Here is a 14,113-nt window from a genome sequence, read left to right as displayed (position 1 = left end):
CTGGGGAGGGCGGGGGCCCGGGGCCCAGCCCGGCTGCACGCCTGCATTGTGTGGGGGTGGGCACAAGGGTGAAGCGAAGCCCCGGCCTAGGGGTGCTCACGTGTGGGTGAGCCACTGGAGGGAGGAGGACTCTGGGAGCCCTGGGTGGCCTGCGTGAGGTTTTCGCAGCCGCAGCAGAGCGGCCGTGCGCTCCTGTGAAACAGGCCGCCCCCTCCCGCCCGCCGCGTGGTTGTGAGCCCGGGCAGTGAGGCCCTGCTGCTGCTCCCGCTCGCCCTGGCTGCGACTCAGTTTCCAGGCCTGGCTCTGGGGCTCTCTTTGCCCCCTCCAGGGGCCCTTTTTCACTGTGTGGGGTTCAAAGATGACCAGGGCTGGGGCCCCCTTTCCTACCAGGCCCGGGGACCGCAGGTCCCTCAGAGACCTGAGGCACCCCATGGAGCAGCAGGGTTCCCGTGACCCCACACTGTGCTCCCAGGAGGATCCGCAGGCCAGCCTGGGCCGGACCCGTCAGGGGCATGAGCCCCAATGGCCAGAAGCGAGGGACCCTAGGGAGAGGGGTGCCAGGCCCAGGTTGGGGTCCCCCCTAGCGTAGGCGTCGCGGGCCCTCTAGGTGGGAACGGGGTCTCTTTCCGAGCCCGGAGCCTGCGCCTCCCCGGCCTCCGGCCGCGTAGACGCTGGCCAGCTATCCCCTGGCTTCGCTGGGATTGGGCGCCCACAGCCCCACGAAGCCTCCCTGCCCAGAGCCGGCCCCGCCTCGTCCCAGGCTCGGGGGCGGGGCCCGGGCGGCGCGGCCCCGCCCACGGGAAGGCGCGAGTGGCGTTGGCCGCGGCGGGTGCAGCGCGGTGCCAGTCCGGGGCGCAGAGCGGAGCCGGTGCGCGCTGCCCAGCGGGGTGAGTGCCGGGCGGCGCCCGCGGGCCCTTGCGGCCGCCGCCGCCTCTCCCGGGAAGCGGACCCAGCGCCCCACCCGCAGGGCCGAGGAGTGCGGGGCGCGGGGGCGCCGTGGCTGCCGGATTCGCCGGGCTTGGTGCTCAGACCTCTTCCTGCTGCGGCTTCCTGGATGGAGGGATCCATTCTGCAGACGGGAAGACTGAGGACATGGCCAAGCTAGAGACCGCCTGGGGCAGAGGGGGCGGCAGACCCACGGGGAGGGAGGCTGGTGGCAGCAGCCTTGGCCCAGCGGGAGGGGCGAGCCCCTGGAGGGCCCCGCTGCCGCCGGGGGAGGGGTCCGCGCCGGGCCTCTGCACCCACAGCCGCACACCACGCTGGTTCCACCCAAGGGGAAGGGCCCTGGGCTCCTGTTGTCCCCTGCTTCCGGGCACCAGGCTGGAGTGGCCACAGCTGGTGCTGGGGGCCCCTCTGCCCCCGCACCCATTCTGCTTCACCCCCACAGGGTGCCCCTGTCAGAGCCATGCTGCCTGGAGCACCCACGGTGCACTGGGCCTTCCCAGCCTGGCCAGGGGCCTCGCACCTCCCTCACCAGAGCCTCAGGGCCCCTCTCCTGCACTGCGGGGTGGGGGTGGGGCTCTTCCCATCCCCCCATCCACCTGGTCTCTGCCAGGAGTGACCAAGTCCCAAAGAGGAAGTGGGGGCCCAGAGCAGGCAAGGGACTTGGCCAAGGCCACAGAGCCGATCCCAGCCCCCAGGGCCTCTCACTCCCCAGGGCTGCAGCCACGTCCTCCCCCTCTGCCCTCCCACCCGGTGCAGCCTTGGGCCAAGCGCTGTGGCCTCCCAGGCCACACCCAGCTTCGGATCCCTACTAGGACCTCAGGAAGCGGGCGGGGGGGCGGTAGCCCCTGGGGCAGGCCTGAACAGCCCCCTCCCACGGCGGACACCGGGTCCCGAGGGGCCCCTGGGTGCTGGCTGGGCATCTCTGGAGCCCCCTCCCCCGTCGCCTTTGAGCAAGGCTGGGCTGGTTTCACTTTCGCTGGTTTCCATACCAGGAAGGCAGTTCCCGCCCCTGCCCAGCTCCCAGCTGCTGCAGGGGATGCCCCAGCGGCACCCCCTCCACAGCCTGCTCTGCGCTCCCTGAGCCCACCCCAGAGTGGGGCGAGAGGGTTCCAGCAGCCCCTCCCCAGCCCTGGGTGTCGCTGCTGCTGGGGTGGAGTGGGGAGAGAGAGGGCCCAGGATTGAGAGGGTGTAGGGCCCGGGGTGGGGGGGACAGCGGGGGCGCTGGCTTGAGCTGGGGCCAAGGGTCAGGCTGCGGGGAGGGGTCCGGCCTGGGCCAGCCCCCCTCCTGCTCGCGCCTCACTTCCTGTGTGAGCTCAGCACCCACCTGCACCCTGGGCCGTGGTCTGTGTCCCTGGCTGCCAGGCGAGGGTGGGAGCAGCGCCTCGCAGGATCCCTGGGGCACCTGAACTGGCTGTGGCTTGGCCCCAGCTGTGCCCTCCCCGCGCCCCCCACCTCCAGGACCATGGGCTCCCTGTTCCGGAGTGAGGAGGTGGCGCTGGTCCAGCTCTTCCTGCCCACGGCAGCCGCCTACACCTGCGTGAGCCAGCTGGGTGAGCTGGGCCTCGTGGAGTTCAGAGACGTGAGTGGGGCCCGGGGCCGGCGTGGGAGGGGCCACGCGCTGGGGGTGTGTGAGGCAAGCCTGTGGTGCTGGCCCGGGGAGGGCGCTGGCGGCGAGGACAGGCCAAGGCCCGGGTGGGCTCCTCCACCCTCCGGACCTCCTGCCCTGGCCCGAGCAGAGCAGGGGGTGGGGGTCTCTCCGCACGCACAGCTCGCAGGTGCTCTGATCCCTCTGGGAGGTGGTGGCCAAGGGCCTCCAGGACCCCCCCCGGGACGCTGACACCCTCCCCCCATGTGCAACCCCAGCTCAACGCCTCCGTGAGCGCCTTCCAGAGACGCTTTGTGGGGGACGTGCGGCGCTGTGAGGAGCTGCAGAAGACCTTCAGTGAGTGGGTCCCTGGCCCTCATCCCAGGCAGGCCTCCTGGAGGAGGTGCTGGCTGGGCTTGGTCCGAGAGGAAGCCTGTGCTACCCAGGAGGAGGGCAGAGGGTGGTGCCGGCGGTGTCTGGACACCAAGGGCCTCAAGGCGGTCGCGCGGAGCTCTGTCCTCCGCAGATCGGCTGGGGGTGGGGGGCAGAGGGCAGGGTCACTGCCCGGCGCTCCCAAGGAGCAGAGCGAGGAGGGGTCCTCCTCCTTTGGAACAGGCACAGAGTAGGTTCCGGCCAGGCGCTGGGCCGGGGAGCAGCCGCGGGGCTCGAGCGCACAGGGAGGGCTTGCAGAGTTAGTCCACTGGGGGTCCGTGCAGTGGGGCAGCCCTTGGGGACCCTGGGCCGCTGGGGTGGGGGCCGGCCCGGCCTCCCCGACCCATCCCTGTGCACGCAGCCTTCCTGCAGGAGGAGGTGCGGCGGGCCGGCCTGGCGCTGCCCCCGCCCGAGGGGGAGCTGCCGGCGCCCCCGCCCCGGGACCTGCTGCGCATCCAGGAGGAGACGGAGCGGCTGGCACAGGAGCTGCGGGATGTGAGAGGCAACCAGCAGGTGCTGCGGGCCCAGCTGCACCAGCTGCAGCTCCACGCCGCCGTGCTGGGCCAGGCCCACAGCCCCCAGGTCGGCTGCCGCCCGGCGGGGAACAGGTGCCGGGGAGCAGGGTGCGCCCGGTCCCACCCGGGCTGGGCTCACGGGCGGGCGTCTCTCGGCTCACAGCAGGCCGCTGCCCACGCCGATGGCCCCTCAGAGAGGATTCCCCTGCTTCAGGCCCCTGGGGGGCCGCACCAGGACTTGAAGGTCAAGTGAGTGAGGGCACAGGGTGCTGTCTGCCATCGGCCCCAGAGCCCGGGAGGCGTGGACTCCTCGGCCCGGGCTCCGGTTCCTGTGTCCTCAGACGCCCCCACAACTTCCCCTTGGCCCTGGGGCTCTCTCCCCTTGGGGCTTGCTGGGGTGGAGGTGGGGGGAGCCCTGCCCTGGGGGGAGGCGGAGGGAGCGGAGCAGCCCCGCCCAGCCCCACGGCTGCAGCTTCGTGGCAGGTGCGGTGGAGCCGCACAGGGCCGCGGCCCTGGAGCGCCTGCTCTGGAGAGCCTGCCGGGGCTTCCTCATCGCCAGCTTCAAGGAGACAGAGCAGCGGCTGGAGGACCCGGTGACGGTGAGCAGGGCCGGGAGGGGCGGCGGTGGGGGGCCCCCGGGGCGGGCAGGGCTGCCGGGCTGAGTGGATGTGGCCCCCGCAGGGTGAGCCTGCCGCGTGGATGACCTTCGTCATCTCCTACTGGGGCGAGCAGATCGGACAGAAGATCCGGAAGATCACAGACTGGTGAGTGGCGGCCGGCTGTTCCGAGCCCTCCCTGGCTGGCCCCGGGGGACTTGCAGGCCTGGCGCTGCCCTCAGCTGCCGCCTTGTCCCCTGCCAGCTTCCACTGCCACGTCTTCCCCTTCCTGGAGCCAGAGGATGCGCGCCGCGGGGCCCTGCAGCAGCTGCAGCAGCAGAGCCAGGAGCTGCAGGAGGTGGGCGCCCCCCACCCCTGGCCCAGGGGCCCTGACCCTCGCCCAGCCCTCCTGACCACCCGCTGGCCCGCAGGTGCTGGGGGAGACGGAGCGGTTCCTGGGCCAGGTGCTGGGCCGGGTGCAGCGGCTGCTGCCCGCCGCGCAGGTGCAGGTCCGCAAGATGAAAGCCGTGTACCTGGTGCTCAACCAGTGCAGCGTGAGCAGCACGCACAAGTGCCTCATCGCCGAGACCTGGTGCGCCACGCGGGACCTGCCCACGCTGCAGCAGGCGCTGCGCGACAGCTCGGTGAGCACGGGGCCCGCCCGCGCCCCGCCCCCTGACCGCCCAGGCCAGCTACAAGTCCCTGTGACCCTGGCGGCGGTGGCCCCACCCCCAGGGGTCGCTGGTGCCCAGCAGGTGCTCTGGGCGCTCACGGCTCTGCCCTCCCCAGGGCGGGGAAGGGGCTGCCCAGGGAGGCCCCCAGTCCGCGAGCGCCCCGCTCAGTGTGTCTCGGCGCCCTAGGGCGAGGCGGGAGTGAGTGCCGTGGCACACCGCATCCCGTGCCAGGACGCGCCCCCCACCCTCATCCGCACCAACCGCTTCACCGCCAGCTTCCAGGGCATCGTGGACGCCTACGGCGTGGGCCGCTACCAGGAGGTGAACCCCGGTGAGAGCCACAGTGCCCTCCCTGGCGGGCAGCGGAACTGGCCCGGGCGTGAGGTGCAGCCCGCTGCACCCGGGCTGCCTCGAAGCCTCAGAGGCAGTGGGCGCTGGGTGGGGTCTCCCGGGTCTGACCAGGGAGCTGCTTCCAGGAGCAGCCAGTGGGGCACAGGGGTGGGGTGGGGGAGCTGGGCTGGCTGCCCTGTGGCTGTAGCCCGGATGGGTGGGGGGCTCCTGCATCCCCAGTGCCGCTGGGCGGGGCCTGGGCTGCAGCCTGTGACCGAGGTGGAGCACTGACACCAGGGTCGCAGGGGCGTGGGGCTGCAGACCCCGCGGCGCCCCTGCTCTCCCCGCTCCTCCCAGCGGCAGGTGGCGCTCAGTTAGGGCAAGCTCCCCGCCCCCACCTGGGTGCCCTCGGGTGCCAGCTACCAGCTCCTGAGGCCGTGGCCTCGTGGAAGCACGAGGTCGCCCAGGCTGCTGTCACAGGGACGTGGTCCGGCGGCACCAGGGCGGGCGTCCCAGTGTGGGCGGGGCCTCTCTCACCTTGCGTGTGGAAGGCTGTCCACGTCGTCCCTGGTGTCCCCCTTTGTCCCAGTGTCGCCTTTCTGAGGGACAGCTGTCCTGTTGGATCAGGGCCCCCCAGGGCCACAGCACACCTGTCCCCCCTCCCCGAAAGACCCTTTCCCCGAGTGACGTCACTTCCGGAGGTCTTTGGGGGTCACAGGTGTGTGTATCGGGTCCCTGCAGGTGCCCAGGCGGCCAGGGTCCCGGTGGCCAGCTCGGCCTCTGCCTGACTGCGGCTGGCCTGGGTGCCTGCTCATGGGTGACAGCCCCGTCCGGTGGCCCCGCTGTCCTCTCCGCCTCACAGGTGCGGGGAAGGCGGCCCAGAGAGCCGGCTCCAGCCACACAGCTCGCCTGTGCCGTGTGGTCTTGGTCCACGCCGTTGCTGGCTCCTGGGGTGCCAGAGGCCTGGGCCAGGGGCCATGGTAGCGCCTGGGACGGGGCAGCAGGTGCCCGCTTTCCCCTGAGGGCTCCCGGCTGAGCCCTCCCTCTGCCCGCAGCGCCCTACACCATCATCACCTTCCCCTTCCTCTTCGCGGTGATGTTTGGCGACGTGGGCCACGGGCTGCTCATGTTCCTCTTCGCCCTGGCCATGGTGCTGGCTGAGAACCGGCCGGCCGTGAAGGCGGCGCAGAACGAGGTGCGGCGCCGGGTGTGGCCGGGAGGGGGCGCTGTGGCCGGGCCCCCACCCGCTCATGGTGCCGTCCGCGCCCCAGATCTGGCAGACCTTCTTCGGGGGCCGCTATCTGCTGCTGCTCATGGGCCTCTTCTCCGTCTACACCGGCTTCATCTACAACGAGTGCTTCAGCCGCGCCACCACCATCTTCCCCTCGGGCTGGAGCGTGGCCGCCATGGCCGAGCAGTCTGGCTGGAGGTGAGGCCGCGTCCCCAGCTTGCCCGGTGCACCCGGCCCCGCGTTGCCCTCACCACCCACCCGCTGTTGTCACAGTGATGCCTTCCTGGCTCAGCACCCCATGCTCACCCTGGACCCCAACGTCACCGGCGTCTTCCTGGGACCCTACCCCTTTGGCATTGACCCTGTGAGTGGCGGAGAAGGTGTGGGGCCTCCAGGGCTGCACCTGTTGGGGTGGGGCGGGGCCTCCAGGGCTGCACCCGTTACTGCCTCCCCCCTGCAGTGCATGGAGCCCCCTGCTCTCCCGGCCGGGCACATGCCCAGCTGTCTGTGTGGCCTCCCATGGGCACCCTCAGGGTCACGGCCACTGCACAGATGAGAGGACCAAGGCTGGCAGAGCCGGGGTGTGACCCTGGGTCACCTGATCTCGTTCATGCCAGTCACTCCGGGATGCACGGTGGCAGAGCTGCAGGCGCCCAGGGGGTGGGGGTAGGGACGCCGGCTGGAGGGCTTCCTGGCAGCGGGGGCTGGGGAGCCCGCTGAGCCCCCCCCCCCCCCCCCCCGCCGCCCAGGTCTGGAGCCTGGCCACCAACCACCTGAGCTTCCTCAACTCCTTCAAGATGAAGATGTCCGTCATCCTGGGGGTTACCCACATGGCCTTCGGGGTGCTGCTGGGGGTCTTCAACCACGTGTGAGGGCCAGGGCTGCCCGCGGGGTGCAGGGGGCTAGGGGGCGGCGGCAGCAGGGCCCGGGTGACCCTGCCTCCCCTGCCTGCCCAGGCACTTCGGCCAGGGGCACCGGCTGCTGCTGGAGACGCTGCCCGAGCTCGTGTTCCTGCTGGGGCTGTTCGGCTACCTCGTGTTCCTGGTGCTCTACAAATGGCTGTGCGTCTCGGCCGCCGGCGCCGCCAGCGCCCCCAGCATCCTCATCCACTTCATCAACATGTTCCTCTTCGCCCGCAGCGCCACCAACCGGCCGCTCTTCCCCGGGCAGGTGGGCTCGCGCCCCGGGCGGGGGTGTCCCGGCCACAGCCCCTCTCCCTGCTCAGTGAGGGGCCCCTGGGACTGCTGGGGTCCTGACTGGCACCCTGGCCTGTAGGAAGTGGTCCAGTCCGTCCTAGTGCTCTTGGCCTTGGTCATGGTGCCGGTCCTGCTGCTGGGCACGCCCCTGTACCTGCTGCGCCAGCACCGCCGGCGTGCACAGAGACGGCCTGCCGGCCCCCAGGTAGGGGTGGGCCATGGGCGGGGCTGGGGGGCCCAGGCCTGGCTTGGGTGGCTGGGCGCAGGTGTAAGGGGGCAGGGGTCCCTCCTGAGGCTGGGGGGGCTGCGGACACTACCTCCTCCCCTCCCCTGCCCCCCCAGGGGGACAAGGCCGGGCTCCTGGACTCGCCCGAGGTGTCTGTGAATGGCTGGGGCTCTGATGAGGAGGCGGCTGGGTGCCCGGGGGAAGACACAGAGGCTGAGGTGGGTGTGGGGCCTTCTTGGGGAGTGGGGGGCTCTGGCCTCGGCCGGCCCCTCACTGCTGCCCCTCCCCCCCCAGTTTGTGGCCTCGGAGGTGTTCATGCACCAGGCCATCCACACCATCGAGTTCTGCCTGGGCTGTATCTCCAACACAGCCTCCTACCTGCGCCTCTGGGCGCTCAGCCTGGCCCACGCCCGTGAGTGCTCACCCGACCCGGGGGTCCCATCGCTGGGCCTCAGGGCCCCACTCCGAGCAGCAGGGCTGTCCGAGGGGTTCCCCCGCGGGGTGCAGGAGCAGGGAGGGCCACGCCCCCTTCCCTGGGTGCCCACCCGCCCCGACCATCCCTTGGCACAGAGCTGTCGGAGGTGCTGTGGGCCATGGTGATGCGCGTGGGCCTGGGCATGGGCCGGGAAGTGGGCGTGGCGGCCGTGGTACTGGTGCCCGTCTTTGCCGCCTTCGCTGTGCTGACCGTGGCCATCCTGCTGGTGATGGAAGGGCTCTCGGCCTTCCTGCACGCCCTCCGGCTGCACTGGTGAGTGCCCGCCCGCCCGCCCAGCCGGGGCCGCGGGGCCGCTGGCGGCTTCCTCACCAGCCTTGCCCTCACCCCCCAGGGTGGAGTTCCAGAACAAGTTCTACGAGGGCACCGGCTACAAGCTGAGCCCCTTCACCTTCGCCGTGGAGGACGACTAGCGCCCAGTGGGGAGCATGCCGGCGCTGGCCTGGGACGCAATAAAGAGGCGTGGGCCCCGGAGCTGGGCGCTGTGTTGGTCCCGTCTGTAACGCCAGGGCTGGCTGAGGTCCACTGGCCCCGTGGCCGCCTCCACTCCAGTGAGGCTGACGGGGATGCACCTGCAGGAACTCCAGGTTCTTGACAGAGTGGGGGCGCATAGGGTGGGCTTCCAGCATGCTCCAGCTCAGAGCCGTCTCCTTTCTGCACGCTGGTGTGCGCCTTAGGGGCTTGAGGTGTTGTGAGGCAGAGAGGAGAGTGGGCCCCCGAGCCAGCCCAGGGCTGTGGGACCCCGGGGGGTCACACCCCCAAGGCAAGGCCACAGCCCTGTAGGGAAAGGTGGGGCTCCAAGCCCTTGTCTCGCCCGCCCCTTCCTGGGCCTCGGTCCTGTGGGGAGGGCCGGCCTCCTGCCGTTCTACGTGCAGAGCCCCGCTTCCCACAGGCCTTGATCTTGGCGGCCAGGGATTTTGCCAAATGGTTCCTGCGGCTGGAGGCCCATGGGCCGACTGGGGTGCAGCAGACAGCCCGCTGTGGGACTGGAGGCAGGCTGGGGCGCAGAGTTCCCGGGCTGTCCACGTCCTGGCTGGCTCAGCTCGGAGGCTCTGGTTAGGAACGGGAGGGGGGATGGGTCTGAACCAGCTTTACACCTTCCCGGGGAGCAGAGCTGGGCACAGACCCTGGGGGAGAGCGGGCGTGTGTGTGTGCGTGTGGGCACGTGGCCTGGGGGAGAGCAAGCGAGCATGTGGGGGGGGGCACGGTGTGGGGGCGTGGCCTGGGGGAGAGCGAGCGAGTGTGTGTGTGTGTGTGTGGGCACGGTGTGGGGACATGGCCTGGGGGAGAGCGAGCGAGTGTGTGTGTGTGTGTGTGGGCACGGTGTGGGGACATGGCCTGGGGGAGAGCGAGCGAGTGTGTGTGTGTGTGGGCACGGTGTGGGGACATGGCCTGGGGGAGAGCGAGCGAGCGTGTGTGTGTGTGTGTGTGTGGGCACGGTGTGGGGGCGTGGCCTGGGGGAGAGCGAGCGAGTGTGTGTGTGTGTGTGTGTGGGCACGGTGTGGGGACGTGGCCTGGGGGAGAGCGAGCGAGCGTGTGTGTGTGTGTGTGTGGGCACGGTGTGGGGACATGGCCTGGGGGAGAGCGAGCGAGCGTGTGTGTGTGGGCACGGTGTGGGGGCGTGGCCTGGGGGAGAGCGAGCGAGTGTGTGTGTGTGTGTGTGGGCACGGTGTGGGGACATGGCCTGGGGGAGAGCGAGTGTGTGTGTGTATGTGTGTACACGGTGTGGGGGCGTGGCCTGGGGGAGAGCGAGTGTGTGTGTACACGGTGTGGGGACATGGCCTGGGGGATTGGGCGTGAGGTCCCAGGACACCAGGTGGCCCCGTCCGGCTGTCTGGCTGCCCTTGGGCATGCAGGTCATCAGCAGACAGGGCCGGGGGCTCATGCCGGGGCCAGGCAGGCGTGGCGGTGGGGCTGCTGTGAGCCCTGGCCTCCCCACACCTTAGCCAGCTTCTCGCTGGGGTACTTGGGTCCCGCCACACAAGTGCAAGACCTGGATTGAGTTCCTGGCCGCAGCCCTGCCTACTGGGGGCATTTGGGAAATAAACCGGCGCCAGCAGATGGGGCATTTGTCTTTGCTTTTCAAATAAAGGAAAATAAAACGTTCAAAGGAGCAGCACAGGGCCCGGGTCCGGCAGAGTTCCAGGGAAAGCCGAGTGAAGAGAACAAGCACTGGCCGGGCGAGCGGCCTGGGTGGCCGGGCCTCGGGAAGCGACGGGACCCTGACCCCGCCATCCTGGGGGACTCACAAGGAGCCTGGCGTGTGCGGGGGAGGCCTGGCCCAGGGGCCCCCGCGCTGTGGGCCGTGACGTCACTTCCTGCTTGGATGTGAACACAAGTCCAGTCCAGAGCCCTGGGACAGCCCCCTGCTGCCCTCCCCCACACCACCCCTGCTCCAGCCAAGGAGAAGTGTGCCAAGGGTCAGGTGGAGTCTGGAAGGTTCCCAGCCTCCCTGGGCCAGGGTCTCCGCGGGGGAGGAACTCCTACAGGAGCCCGGGGAACGAGTGTGGAGCCCAGAGGGCCGAGCTCCCACAGGCACCAGCGGGCACAGGGGGCCCCCGGACCCCCACGACACAGCCATCCGCAGCCGGGTCGGGTTTTAGGTTTTATTTGTATAGTACGATCCTGTGGTAGCAGAAATATATGCACAAATGGGTTCAGTAAAAAAGTCAGCGAGGACAGTTACTGCGCACGTGGGTTCACAGCCACCCCACACCCCCGCCCAGGGCAGCAGCAGCCTCACTGGAGGGGGAGCCAGCACGTGTGCCCACGGCTGGAGTTAGCAAAGCACACGGTGGGGGAGGGCACGGCGAGGGGTTGGAGACGAAATGTACACAGGTGCGGAAGAGCTGCGGCGCACGACTCGCGTGCACCGCGCGTCCCATCAGCCACGTGGACCCCAGGGTGACAGCAGCTTCAGGAAACAGGACGGGCGCCCCCTGGAGACAGCCCGACGGGGCCTCCACGTGGAGCACTTCACAGTATGCCTGTCAGTCGCTGGGTGCCAAGCGCCACCCACGGGAGCCGGCTCCACGCCCACCGGCATGTGCACACGGCAGCGGGAAGCGGAGCCCCGCGGGGACACCGTGGGCCCTGGCCGCTCTGGCCCCGAGCCCTGCCCGGGTGGCCGCCCTCTCCAGACCACAGGCTGACATGGTGCACCACTGGACTGGGTTGCCGCTTCCCAACCTCACTCCGGGGTCCGAGTGCAGCGGTGGACACGCAGGAACGAAGGCCGCCCACGGCACTCGGCTTTAGTAGCAGCGGCGGCACCGCCGGGCCTTCCTGCTGCAGCAGCAGGGGCCCGAGCACGGGGGACCCCGCCGGCCGCCTCCCCCGCGGTCCAGGGACCAAGTAGGTGGGGTTCTCACAGTCACACCCCGAGCCGCCTCTTCTGCTCGAAATAGGCATCGAACCGCGCTTGGGCGTAGTCCTGGGGACAGCAAGAGCAGAGAAGGCCTCACCAAGGGCTCCTGGTTGTCTGCCCACCCCGGCCAGAGCTGGGGGCAGACCCAGAGGACCGGCCGGGCAGGGCGCACGACGCTGCTCCAAGGACAGCACCTTCCAAGCCACCCCTGCACCCTGACATTTTAGATGCCTCACAGTCGCCCCCACAGCAGCCAGCTCAACGACTCCGATGCAAACGCCCTATTGACTGCAATGCTGCAGGCCCCGGCCGTGACAGGGCTTTGCCTTTGGAAGCAAAAGGGGCGCCATCGCCTACACCTGCAGTGCCGGTGTCCCATCCCCATGGACACCAGTTCACGTCCCAGCTGCTCCACCTCCAACCCAGCTCCCTGCTAATGTGCCTGGGACAGCAGCAGAGGTCGGCTGGGGTACGTGGGCCCTGCCGCCCACCTGGGAGAGCTGGAGGAAGCTCCTGGCTTCGGATCGGCCCAGCTCCGGCCGTTGCGGCCACTTGGGGCGTGAAGAGGCAGATGGACGACGACCTCTCCCTCTGTGACTCTGCCTTAGCAGATAATTTTTTTAAGACTGCTACGAGCACTGGAGTACAAGTCTTGGTGTAGACACAGGAGGCGCCTCAGCCAGCCAGTGGGTTGTGTCAGCCTCTGTGGTCACTTTCAGACTGCCACACCGATTCCATCCCACTGGAGCTGTCAGCTGCTTTTTATTTTTTTAATATTTATTTTTTGAAAGAGGAGACAGATCTTCCATCCACTGGTTCCTTCCCCGAATGGCTGGAGCTGGGCCAATCCGAAGCCAGGAGCTTCCTCCTGTTCTCCCATGTGGGTGCGGGTGCCCAAGCCCTTGGGCCACCCTTGGTTGCTTTCCGAGGCCATTAGAGGGAGCTGGATTGGAAATGCAGCCGCCAGGACTTGAACCAGCGGCCATATAGAATGTGGCATCTTTACCCACTAGGCCACAGCACTGGCCCCACTGTCAGCTCTTGAAGGCTGCACCACTGGGCCCGGCACTGTGGCGTGGTGGGTTAGGCATCGATCCACAGCACTGACATCCCACATGGACACCACCACTTGGAGTCCTGGCTGCTCCACTTCCCATCCAGCTCCCTGCTGTGGCCTGGGAAAGCAGTGGAGGATGGCCCAGGTCCTTGGGCCCCTGTACCCTCGTGGGAGACCTGGAAGAAGCTCCCAGCTCCTGGCTTCAGATCAGTCCAGCCCTGGCCATTGCAGCCATTTGGGGAGTGAACCAGCAGATGGAAGACCTCTCTCTCTGTGTCTCTGCCTCTCAAGTAATAAATAAATAAATAAATAAATAAATAAATAAATAAAAAAGCTGAGCCATTGCTGTGGTGTATAGGGACTCCCACTGGGAATCTAATTTGCATTATTTTTTTAAAAAATTTATTTATTTATTTTATTCAAAAGGCAGAGGTAGAGAAACAGAGAGAGGAACAAAAAGAGAGGCCTTCCATTCGCTGGCTCACTCCCCAACTGGCTCCAATGGCTGGAGCTGGGCCAGAGCAAACCAGGAGCCAGGAGCCTCTTCTGGGGCTCCCACGCGGGTGCAGGGGCCCAGGCACCAGGGCCGTCTCCACTGCTTCCCCAGGCCGCAGCAGGGAGCCGGATGGAAGTGGAGCAGCCGGGACGTGAACCAGCGCCCATCTGGGTTGTGGTGCTGAGGTGGGGACCTGCTAAGCCGCAGTGCTGGGATACGTACGGTTTTAGCTACATTAATTACATTTATCTTGTGAGACGTGTCCAGATATGTCCACTTATGAAGTGGGTTGTTCCTTGCTGAGTTAGGAATTCTCAACACAGTCTAAAGATGAGTCTTTTTGTCCTACATAGATTGCATCATTTTCCCTCAATTTGCACCTTGTGTTTTCATTTTCTTGGTGGTGTCATTCACGAGTTTTTCATTTTGATCACGTCTAATACACTGTGTATTTTTCCTTTTATACTTATGTAACCCAAAACTGTCTACCTTAGGTCACCAGGCATGGCTCCTGTCTCTCTAGAGAGCTCAGGGTGACTGGTTTACGGTAAAACCTGCTCGGTGTCACGGTAACTTTTCTGCGAAGGTTGCCGTGATGACGGTTCGCGCCCAGCACTGAGGTCGGTCCCCACTGGCTGCCCCCGTGAGGGAGGGCCACCTGCCGCACGCAGACCACGCTGCAGCACTGTCCTTCTGGGGCAGGAGGGACACGGCTCCCCCTAAGACATACCATGTACCCAAATTCAATGGAGGAAATCTTGGCCTGCACGATGGACCAGAGTCCCCAGAAGAAATGGGATGCCAGGGCGAACCTGCGGGGACAGAAGGACAGCGCGTGAGAGGCGGGCGGACAGGCACGGCGGAGGACGTCAGCCCACCCAGGCTTTGCCCCGCAAATCCACGGGCTCACAGCCTCTTCCCACCTGTGCCAGTGACATGACATCCCGGGAGGCAGGGGAGGCCTTGGTGG

The 14,113-nt window shown here is 68.0% G+C and overlaps 2 protein-coding genes across 4 annotated transcripts in view; one reads left to right on the top strand and one right to left on the bottom strand.

Annotated features, from left to right (window-relative positions):
- Window positions 1-809: 809 nt before the first annotated feature.
- Window positions 810-9,374, top strand: TCIRG1 (T cell immune regulator 1, ATPase H+ transporting V0 subunit a3). 2 transcript variants are annotated; one of them, XM_062195716.1, is made up of 20 exons: window positions 810-887; window positions 2,404-2,524; window positions 2,809-2,887; window positions 3,324-3,544; window positions 3,641-3,726; window positions 3,950-4,076; window positions 4,159-4,241; window positions 4,338-4,431; window positions 4,505-4,717; window positions 4,934-5,078; window positions 6,133-6,272; window positions 6,349-6,506; window positions 6,582-6,672; window positions 7,058-7,176; window positions 7,265-7,478; window positions 7,584-7,709; window positions 7,847-7,948; window positions 8,025-8,142; window positions 8,301-8,478; window positions 8,558-9,374. In XM_062195716.1, exons 2-20 carry the CDS (start codon window positions 2,408-2,410, stop codon window positions 8,634-8,636), a joined length of 2,490 nt encoding a protein of 829 aa, XP_062051700.1. In that variant the 5' UTR covers window positions 810-887; window positions 2,404-2,407; the 3' UTR covers window positions 8,637-9,374. The 2 variants fall into 2 exon arrangements, with proteins under 2 accessions (XP_062051700.1, XP_062051701.1); XM_062195717.1 differs by lacking the exon at window positions 810-887 and having other exon boundaries at window positions 2,225-2,524; window positions 3,644-3,726.
- A 1,446-nt stretch (window positions 9,375-10,820) lies between these two features.
- The window catches only part of CHKA (choline kinase alpha), a 61,911-nt gene continuing 58,618 nt past the window's right edge, over window positions 10,821-14,113 (bottom strand). For both annotated transcript variants that reach the window (XM_062195714.1, XM_062195715.1), the window contains 2 exons: window positions 13,874-13,955; window positions 10,821-11,656 (listed from right to left, as the gene is read on the bottom strand). In XM_062195714.1, the coding sequence (XP_062051698.1) occupies window positions 11,597-11,656; window positions 13,874-13,955 (142 nt within the window). In that variant the 3' untranslated portion in view covers window positions 10,821-11,596. The remainder of the gene's footprint in view (window positions 11,657-13,873; window positions 13,956-14,113) is intronic.

The sequence above is a fragment of the Lepus europaeus genome, chromosome 7 (genome assembly GCF_033115175.1).
Source record: "Lepus europaeus isolate LE1 chromosome 7, mLepTim1.pri, whole genome shotgun sequence".
In the NCBI taxonomy this organism is placed as follows: domain Eukaryota; kingdom Metazoa; phylum Chordata; class Mammalia; order Lagomorpha; family Leporidae; genus Lepus; species Lepus europaeus.
The sequence above is the reverse complement of the archived record's forward strand: the minus strand, read 5'-3'. Positions and strand labels throughout refer to the sequence as shown.

What these genes read in the sequence shown, in the direction of transcription:
- TCIRG1 (XM_062195716.1), top strand. Translation starts at nt 2,408, where the DNA reads ATGGGCTCCCTGTTCCGGAGTGAGGAGGTGGCGCTGGTCCAGCTCTTC. An exon ending in GCCGAGCAGTCTGGCTGGAG is followed by an intron (nt 6,507 to 6,581) that starts GTGAGGCCGCGT and finishes CTGTTGTCACAG; the next exon opens with TGATGCCTTCCTGGCTCAGC. An exon ending in GGGAAGACACAGAGGCTGAG is followed by an intron (nt 7,949 to 8,024) that starts GTGGGTGTGGGG and finishes CTCCCCCCCCAG; the next exon opens with TTTGTGGCCTCGGAGGTGTT.